General features: G+C 40.5%; 1 protein-coding gene across 15 annotated transcripts in view; it reads left to right on the forward strand.

The window, feature by feature from the left end:
- Positions 1-10,873, forward strand: part of LOC145972463 (protein muscleblind) — a 374,150-nt gene that overhangs the window by 342,611 nt on the left and 20,666 nt on the right. For 8 of the 15 annotated variants that reach the window (XR_014439170.1, XM_083101109.1, XM_083101107.1 and 5 more), the window contains 2 exons: positions 5,733-5,894; positions 10,627-10,668. The exons of 2 other annotated variants lie outside the window; for them this stretch is intronic. Coding sequence is in view for 12 of the 13 variants with exons in the window: in XM_083101109.1 (XP_082957235.1) it covers positions 5,733-5,894; positions 10,627-10,668 (204 nt within the window). In the remaining variant the exon portion in view is untranslated. The remainder of the gene's footprint in view (positions 1-5,732; positions 5,895-10,626; positions 10,669-10,873) is intronic. 5 more of the 15 variants (XM_083101106.1, XM_083101111.1, XM_083101108.1 and 2 more) reach the window with 1 other exon arrangement.

The raw sequence follows: 10,873 nt of genomic DNA on the forward strand, positions 1-10,873 counted from the left end.
GTCGCTCGCGGAGAACAAAAGGACTCGAAGTGCACGCATGTTCCCCTCGACCGCACATTGTCCCTATTTCCTCCCACCTCTTAATCCCAGATCCCTCTTTCTCTCCTCTCACTTTGCTCCTCGAATCCATATTTTCTTTACTCTTACTCTGTGTCTCTATCACAATCTCTTTTTTCCATTCCTCTTATTTAGTTTTCTTGGGTTTACGTCGAAAGGAGCTTTTTGTTCAGCTTTTGAGCAGCTGCGCTGCTTTTTGCCAATCTACGGTCGAATGTATATTGTGAAGCTTCTCTCTTGATCGCGTTAGCCTCTTTACGTGTTTCACACGCATCTGAACACGTATCGAGGTCTATATTAGAGATAGATAGATGCTGAAATACACATGCGCGATCTACATGTATTTATACATACGATCGTTATCACGCGTGAAGACAGAGATGAACGATGATAATATTGGCCAATTGTTGCGCAGTGCTCGAAATGCATGATAGTTATGTCAGGAGTACGATGAATCTCCGTGCCATAATGATACGAATATTATTTTTTAATTAATTTCAAACTACAAATTATCAGCGCTAAGTTGATAGAATATATGATATCACGTGAAACGATATTTTTCGATGATAACAACTTGATAAAAATAATGATACCTGTCTTCTTCACAGTATTTATTCGTTTAATTTACATTTCAGCTAATTTTTTGATAGAAATGTAAGAGAGAAAACGGAATGCAAAAAGCATCGTCTCCCGTATAACTACCACAGAGACCATTTATTTTAATATCTTTTCTCCTATCCTTGAATTCCGTTCCCGGTCTTCTTACAGTGCAATTACTATTTTCGATTTTACTATTGATTTTCTCCCGACGATATGTTGTATAGTTCTCGTCCCATGTTTGTCGCTTTTGTGTTTGTCCATATTTTACATACTCCTGTATGATGTTCAGCCGTTTCTGTAGTGTGTAGTGAGTAGAACACGAGGCAAAATTCTTGTTAACATCACCAAAACACCACTGTTCTATTTCTCTCTTTCTAGCAGCCTATCGCAGCTACCCAGGTGCAAAGAACTAGTTGCAATACACCAATCACCTGTTCGGTACCTCTTAGGTCATAATGAATACAAATACTTTCGCAGCCATGTGCACGCTCCATTTCCTATTGAAAATTTCAAGAGTAACGACTAGAATTTATATAAGAATTTATATCGTTCGCATTATTCTGTTAGACAGACGTTTTGTCTGTCGAATAGATAATTAATACCAAAATTAATAGCATTTTGAATTATATATAATTTAATAATCACACATGCAATTATATTATATTATTTAATTTGTGAGAGATTTTATTACATGAATTATGTTAAATTATACAATTTATTTAAAGCAGCTTGCCAAATAACCTTTCAATCGAGTTGAAATACAAGGGAAATGGATCCGGTCACATTCTTGTAAATAAGATGTAGTTGAGAAAAGAAATCTTTTACGAATGACACGTACACCACCCTGCTGACAAGCTGTGCTGCACGAAACCCGGCTATCAACCCCGCTGCTGTTTTGCTGCCCCACACAAAAACGCTACACTAAGAGTCCCCGAAAGATACATAGAAGACGGTGAAAAAAAAAATAAGAAAGAAACAGTAAAAGAAACGAACATATACGACGGGTTTGTTGGGAGGTGTGTGGGCCAGGCGATGAAATGTCGTTGTCCAACTTCCGTTGTCAAATCTGTCTCTTAGTTCTCGTCACTTGATGCGCGTTTGTTGACAACGTTAGCGGCACACTCGCTCGCTCGCGACTCGTTTATTAAAAGTAGGACGGTTCTTAAATTAGGAACCGTTCGGTCGCCGTTGTCCTCCGATCGTTCTTGGCCTGATTCCATTCGTTTCTCTGAAGAAGATACGCTAGCGGGTTGATCGCGAACGCGATTATATTTCTCTTCATTGTTTATTCATTTTTCCCATTATTATTTTAATTAAACGCGAGGAACGATTCAGTTACGATCATAAAGATTGGCGCTCGGGGGTCAACGGTTCGATGACTAATGAGCTCGTTTCGATCGAATAATCGAGATTACCTTCTTTACGAACGTGTTTGACACAAAATACGACTGGACGGCGGCTGTTTCGAAATCGTAGCGTTATTCGTAAACAGCGCGGGGGTGGACGCACCCCGTTTTCCGATGCGGACTCGATCGCCGTGTTTCGATACGTGAACCTTGTCTCCGGGACACGAGCGTATTTGTTATCCGGGAGAATAGAGAATAAAAGCTATAGAGAAAAGAAAAAGCAGAAGTAAAAGAGAGAGAAAGAGCGAGAAAGACTTTCAGCGACGTCGCGCGGAAGACCTGCAGCCACACCCGGACACAATGGAGGAAAAGTCTCACATGGATGATTGCGGCAGACCAGCTTGTTGGCAGGGAAGTCTCATTCTCTAAAAGTGGTTTTCAATTTCCCAAGGGTGCATACACCGCGTATACCGACGAAATCGCCTTTTCGTCCGAATTTGCCTCGGGGGTTACGGACCGACATCGCGATCTCTTAGAGAACGAAACGTGCTCACGGAATACGGGAGAATTCTTTGTTTTGTCAATTCTCTTCAGTTTTTTCTTCTCGTTCCCTCTTTCGGATGACCCGTCGATGGTTCGACGCCGCGAGAAAACTTACCGCGTTTATTCTTAATTTTCAAAATTCCCTCAATAAAATCTTTACACGTAAAACGTTTTTCGAAAGGTATAAAATTATCCAGCAGCAAGACTTTAGCAACAAAATTGTCGATAATATTTCGATAATAAATTGCATTTTGGTCACAAAAAAATGCGCTTACAATAAACAAATTTTCCGTTGTTTTGGTTCGAATATTACATATGTTTTCCCGATGGCTACAAAGTTCTTTCAGTAATATCACTTCAATATTACGATGAGTTCTATAATATATTTTATCATTAGCCCGGATTGTATGCATATCAATGACGTCTCGCCAACGAGGGTCATCGTCGCGACGTAATGCACTCTTCGGAATTGTTACGCCATACCTGAATGTTTGTCAAGTATATGACACAAAGTTTATATCCCCAGCACGTATAAGTGCAGATCTATCACTGTGAAACCGCATACGACACGCGCGAGCCGCACACAGGCTCGTGCATCCTCGATTTGTACAGAACAAAATCATCGTCGAACATGTAAATATATATATACGCGCATGCACATATCGACACATTTACTTACACATATATACAAACATGTATCACAAACATAATCACGACATCGTTATCCCTGTCCCTCAAAGAAGATGCCGACGACAACAGCGAGTTCGAGATTTGAACAAGAGAACACCATACACTTGGATATTCACGAGAAATGATGTAAATTAACTTACAAACTAAATCAATGTCTTTTTCGTAAATTTTTCAGGTATTGTAAAAATAGAAAGACGAGAAGTACGGGTTCTAAGAGAGACGGCCCTCTTTTTTTGCTTCATTTACAGTCTCTTGCACGCATTTCTCTGTAAAACTCTCTTCCACAATTTCCTCACTATATATATATAATTTTCTATCACTCTCTCTTTCTCTCTCTCTCTCTCTTTCTCTCGATCGCCTTCTCCGTTTCGCAAGCCCTCGAAAGAGAAGAGGCCAGACGCTGACGCAAAGCGAGAGAGAAAAGTGGAGCGGGAAGCCAAAGAGTCAAATTACATATATGTGTATTTATATATATGTATATATATAACTTGTACATATGAGTATGTCCACACGGCAAATACAGATTGTGAAAGACAGACGCAAAACTAATGAACTTGGAGAGAATGCCTCGATTATTGCAGGTGTTGCCGCAGTCAGAAACGCCAGCCGAGAGCCCGATGTCGATGGACCCGATGAAGTGGGACCGGTTCTTTTTCGTACCTCGCGTCCCTCTTTATCTACGCGCCCCTTTTCCACGTCCGATTCTGATTTTTCAATATTGTTAAGAGATCTCCGCTTTTCATTTTTTTTAGTCACTCTAGACAGCGTACTCTGCCACGTAGATGCGTTACTTTTCTATCTCTATCTCTCTCTCCTTCTCTCGCCTTAACATCGATAAAAAATAACGAATTAGTGCCAAATAGCTCGCAGATTGACGCTGACGCCAGCTACGTCCGTTGGTCCTACCTAACGTGCTATGATTATTATTATTGATTATTGTCATAATTATTATTATTATTATCATCACCGTCATTATAATTATTATTATTGCCACTACTATTAATTGGTGATATCTTTATATATTTGTGTGTCTCGTAGAAACGTGCGTTCTGCGAGTCATCGCTAAATGCATTTTAAAAGAGTGACGCGGTTGAATTCCGATAAACGCGGCATCGGAAGTAAATGAAAGCGCGACAATCGCGTTATTTGCTTGCAGTACACGTGTGTCAATTGTCCAGTAATTCGAGAGCCATCGTGTTCTGAACGAAGCGAGAAACATGTAAAGCGCGAATATGAAAAACCGATATTACGAATATTATAGAGAGAATACCTTTCTTCGAACTTTTTCGAACTATGTAAATGGCCGACTCGGCTCATAATCGTTATTCACAGCCGCGTTTATCGGACGAAGAAGCTTGTGCGATCGCGCGTCTGACTAGAATCGTTCTTGTTCCACTTGCAAGAATTCCCGCGTGCGTTTGAAGAACGTGTTGTACAAAAATCTACGTCACGCGTCTATTTCTATCTTTGAGTCTATGTTCGGAATTTTCGCGAAATTTTCATTAAACAGCGCGTAAAAAAAGAGAGACAAATAAAAAATCTACATATGTAGCTAGGATAGAACGATCGAACGACGTAATAAATAAGTGGGAAATTACTTAGTCACTCGGGATTTATGTACGAGAGTAACTCGCGCGATATATTTTAAACCCTCGATGTGAATATTACGCACGCAATTGGCATGCGTGTATCGTCTTACGCGCGATCGTGCAAAAATATCGTAAGCAATTAATTCCGCGCGTACATGCATGTGTATACTTGTACGTGTAACGTGATGTAAGCGCGATAATTCGCGCGAACACGAGCAAAAAATACCTATTGCGCAGACTCATTTACACGCGCACGCATACACATGCACATACAAGAGTGTATTTTTTTACATAAAATTAAAAAAAATATATATATATATATTTATATATCGCGACTGTCGTTTCTTGCCTTAGCCTCAACTGGTCTGTTTTTCTTTTTTTGATTTTTATCTTGCCCTCTTCCGCGCCTGACGATGCTTCTACATGCTTGCTGACAATACCTTCGTACGCTTCGCTACCTGCCAATTAACGCCTGCGAAATATTGCCGACCGAAACTCGAAAAAAAAAAACACTTATATATCAACGTAAATAATAAAATCAACATAAATAATATCACACGCACGATCGACCGATACCACCGCATGCATACGTCAAAATATACGAAAAAAAATATATATGTATGCCACCATCACTACCATACCGCAACGATACAACAAAATATGTATAAATGTGCTCTAACACACGAACAAAAAAAAAATGAAAATATCTCGACTGGGGACGTCTCGGGAACGGCCGAAACGGAACCGGATGTGGTCGACGCACGGCGATGCACGGAACTCTATGTACGACTGTAAAAACGAAATCTGCACGCATAAAAATGTCACGGAAAAAAAAACGTGGAATTGGAAAAATCGAACGAACGTGTGTGAAAATAAAAAATAAAAAAAAAACGGAAAAAAAATGCAGACGGCGACGATGCCGACGAGTGTGGCGGGAATGGGTGCGTTGGCTGGCGGAATGTCAGGAGTTCCGGCAACTGCGATGCCCGGAGGACTGCAGAGCGCCAGTATGGCGAGCATCGAGCTCGGCAAGAAGCGGATGCGCGACTCCAATGATGATCTGCTAATGGTACCACGGCTTATGCATGGAGTACACTTTCCATTCTTTTTCTTTTTTTTTCTTTTTTTCTGTAGCTGGACTCCGGTAAAGTGGCCTCGGTATCGCGGGCGAGTCAAGATTGCATCTATCGCGAAACGTACGTGTGTGTTTTTCAAGATTTTCTTATCGTAAAAAGAATATATTATACTCTGACAAACGAGGGTTAACTGATGTATTTACGAGACAAAGTTGTATTAATGATACTTTGAATATGCATAGCGCGATATCACGGTATCAGCTAAATTTATCTCTTTATCGAGTCAATTTAATGCTCTCGGTGTTGGCGAATTTTCAACGTCATTAAGCAAAGTGCAAGAAACTAGTTGCTGATAGTCATATATAATCTGATGCTAATCTCACAGATTTCCGAGCTGATGTTTGCGTCTACTTGCTCGTGCTCGATCGGAGAAACTTTCCAAATGGAAAAGCGTATGTGTATGTCTTTCGCGATAAATGTATAATCGACTCTCTACTCTCTTTCTCTCTTCCTTTGCTGATCTCTTATGAATGACATTGCGGTTTTCCAACGCGCTGTAAAGTTTGAACGACGAAACAATTCAGGCCACTTTCCGGAAATTCCATATAGTCGTATTCTTAAGTTATAAGTACATAATTATTGCGATTGTGAATACACTGCCGAGCGCGCTTAGAGCTCTAGCCTCCTGTCTCTTTCATTTTTATTTCTAACAAGAGTCCCGCTATTTCTCTATTAGCCAAAAAAATGTGCAAAACGGTCGCGTATAATTCTAATGATACGAGAATACATTTGTTAACCCTTTCAGTACCATCGCGACGTCATATCACGATTGAAGCGTATATCGGAAATGTTACACATATGGTACCATAACTGAAATCTCTACGATCCTGACAACGCCACATATAGTGTCATTATTGAAATCTCTTTAATGCCGATATTTCCATGTGCAACATATCGCTATAGTAAAAACTTTTAGGATACCAATAACGCTATCAAAACCTTCACGATGCTAACATGGTGAAAACAAAATTTGCAAGAAAAGAATCCCATGACTTTAACAACGTCACGTGCGGTTTTTCACGATTGGATTCTACAATTCAAATGATTTTTCTAGAATTTGAAATCGGTACTGAAAGGGTTGTATCTCACGAATGTCTTAGAATATCCAGTTTGTGATGTTCTTATCGCGTTTATTCTCGCATCGTTTTCAGGTCGTACACACAAGATACGTATCGGCTTTCAACTAAAGACGATCGTGTAAGAAAAATTCTAGAGACTCTATCTTTTTTTTCTCTCTCTCTTTCTCTCTCTTGATTTCGCTTCCCACTGTCGTTCGTTGCAATGTTGTTCGTATCAGAGCTTACGCCTCGTAATGTATTTATAGATCGCTTACTACTTTTTTTTCTTCGATCGTTAGCCACGCGTTGCCGTTCGCGAGAGAGATCTGTATGAAACGCCACGTTCATGTCGGAGGTATATGTATATACGGAGCGCGTGGCTAACGAAAATATCGTATATATGATTTAACATATATTTATCCCTTGGCGATTCCTCGGCCGACGAAATCAGTGGATCCACGATCGGATGAAAATAATTCACCCTTCGTTACGATCGTCATCCGCTCGTCGGTCGCGCTTACGTTTCGAAACACGCGCGCACTAGCGAGGCATCTGCAAGAGAACCTTGAATGCGGATAAAACATATTTAAAAAGAAAAAATGTTTATCTTCAATCCTTTAATGTTTGACGAAGAACACGTGATCGTAATATGCGACGTTTCTTTCTATTTCCTATACAAATGAGCGCGTGAATAGTGTTTCTCTGCACTTGTATATTCTAAGTAACAGATCATTTATTGCAACAAAATTTTGAAATTTTTATTTTTCGCAATTTTTTAATTTGTTTTCAAAAAGATTTATTCCAAACGTCGTAAAAAAAATATTTCTGCGAAATATGTGAGATAATATTGGAACGGTTAAAAGAAAGCCGAACGTTGGTCGTACATTGATGAAACGGAATCGGTAATTCCGAAGGTGCGCAAAGATCGATGAAGATCGCGGAAGTGCGCGCGTGTTTCGATGCGAGCTCGGTGAGAAAACCATCGACTCTAATCTCCGTATGTCAGGACCTCCTCACGAAGCAAAATGAAACGGAAAAGAGAGAGTGAAGAAGGGCGAGGAGACCCTCGCACTTTTTCGGCACGCCACGAATCCGGCATATTATGGTGCTGCTGGTCTACGGAGCGTTAGAAATTCTGTGTAAATTCTGAGCTTGCGCCGATGATGCATGTTGTGCTTAAGCGACTACCGAGGTGATGGTGGAACGTAACGTCATCCCCTCGACGCTCTGAACGATGACCGAAGTTTTGGCAGCAGTCCTGTCGCGGTGGATCCTCGAGCTGAGAAACCTCGTCGCCGCGACGTCGCGCGTTTCGAAAGAAAAAAAAAAGTCGAGATCCGCCGTCCGCGAGACGGCCTGTCTTCGTTAGAGTCGCGTCGAGTCCGCTAAAGAGCACTGTAGATCGCTTACATACACTCGCTATTTTTTTTAATATACTGCTCCCTTTCTTTTACCTCTATATACATATATATATCTCGCTCTTTCTCTCTGTCTCTCCGTCGCTCATACTGCCAATCAGGATCTGAAGCGCGATCGACAGATTCGTTCGGGCTTGAGACGTGATTTTATCCATGTGCAACTTTCTAACTTCGGGCGTCAGGACGAGAATGGATTTTCGTTGTACAAATAGGGGTTTTCTTCGGAAAGCGCGCATAACTTCTCGGTATTTTCGGTACGGAGTTTTCAATGCGCGAGGAAAGACGGAAAAAAGTGCCTGCAGAGAATTCATATAAATTCATAAGAATGCAAAATCTTTGTTTATAGAAGTGTATCAATATTCTGGAACCAAAATTTTGAACCGTGATAATATTGAAACAACCGAACCAGAATGGATTTTCTTTGTTCAGATATACCGGATGTATCATAACATCTAGGAATTAGGGATGTTTTCCTATGGTGAATTTCAATTCAAGTCGTTTTCTCAACGCAATTGGACAAAAAAATCTTTTTCTAGAAAATTTTAAGTGATCTATATTCTAATAAGGTCTATATTCTAATAAGGACTCAATTTTTATGAGTCTTAATTGGAGAAATAAATTTATGTCCAATTTCCAAAAATTGTTAAAATATAACATTTTTTTAAATTTTAGCTAAAAAGCATAGTCAAGTCTAAATTATCGCAAGAAATAATATCATTAATTCTTACATTTTGTAATACACGTGAATATTTGCTTTCCTAAAGAGCGCTAACTTTTTTTTGCGACATTTTTAATACGTGGCTAGAAAAGCTAAATCAAGAAATTTGATGAAAAAAATTTTTTTTTATTTATTGATACATATTATATCTTTGAAAATCCTAATAGGTGACACGGTATGAAGAATTAAAAAAGGACGTTTCCTCTCGCGTGAGATAGCCGGTTGCACATTTCTAATTAATCAAAACGCAATGAGACGCTTCTTCGCTTTCGCGCACACGCTTACTGGCGACATAATTTCGCAATTACATTTACTTTCTGCGTATGTGATCCAGCAGAGTCGTTCGTGGCACAATCGTATGTCCGTGCGTCGTCATTGACTTCGTGCCACTTGCGTGTGAAACACGCGTGCTGTTATGACACGCATATATACATATATGTATGTATTTATGCCGCTGTGCGACAATATGTTTCATTCCCGGTTACTTTTACCATCAGCTTCTGAGCTTCTGCATCTCGTTTTTAGCTCTGCAGCTTCTAACTCGAACGTGTCACACCTCGATAGAGATCTTGATTTGTTGAGCTTTCTTTCCCCTCTTTGTTGCGTCTTTGCACGCGTTTTGTCGCGCAGACGATACTTTACCAAGGTAAAGCCCGCTCGCCACGTATATCACCGCAAGCCTCTCTATCAGCTTTCGTGAATCCGTGTTGTTGCCAATCTCTCGCATCTCGTCGGTATCGCGAAGCCCTTTGTTCTCTGAGCCCAATTGCGCTTTTTATTAATAATTCTTCTTGTCGGACTTGCTCTTTTCTCTCTTTTTCTCTCCATTTCTCTCTCTTTCTCCCCTCTTTTTCTCTCTGTCTCTTTCTTATGTCTTTCTCTTCATTCTCTTCGTTTTGCTCGAGGAAAAGGCTCATTTGTCTCGCGTTTATCTCGCGAGAACGAACGAAAAGGTTTCAGGTCGAACGCATTAGCATCGACATTTATCACAGCGCGCGATTCCTGCTCCTTCGCTCTCGCAATGGTTTCAATAGGAAAGCGACAGTGCAGTTTTCCGATCGGTACTTTGATCGTTTATTAATGCAGAACGACGGTCTCTCTTTAATCGAGCCGCGCACGGTTCTCGATACTAGTACAATGGCTGGTCTTTCTGACACGCTCCCAGTAGTAAAAAGAAAAAAAGAAACAGAGGAAAAGTGCAAAAGAAAGAAAGAAAGAACGAACGAAACATTTTGCAGTTATCCAACAACGAAACGTCGTCGTTTGGGAAACGTCGCCGCAAGCTGCGTCATCGGCACAACTTTTACACACTACCACAATCCAAACACCCTTCTTCACCGCGCCATCGTCTCCATTCTCCGTTTCTTTGAGACGCGACCCTCTCTCGTTTCCCGTCTCGAAAATCCAATTATACAGACGCAACGCGCCTCCTCCTCGAAATTAGTTGAAACCGATCCTGTCTTTGTTGCAGATGGACATGAAGTCTGTCGGGTCGTTCTACTACGAGAACTTTGTAAGTGCAGAACCTAAACACTGAATCATAATTCATACGGCTGTGATTCGTTTCCTCACGTATCACAGCTAATATTCACCGCTTGTAGTCGCGATTAATATACAATCGATCGATACAATCTCCCGTCTAGTGGAGATGTCTAATCAAGGAGATACAAAATTTTTTGCAGTAAAATTTCATCAAAAGTGATGAAATTTTTTTTGTT

This window comes from Camponotus vicinus, unplaced genomic scaffold, assembly GCF_025532165.1.
Source record: "Camponotus vicinus isolate PSW18456_S1 unplaced genomic scaffold, iyCamVici1.0 SCAF_5, whole genome shotgun sequence".
Lineage (NCBI taxonomy): Eukaryota > Metazoa > Arthropoda > Insecta > Hymenoptera > Formicidae > Camponotus > Camponotus vicinus.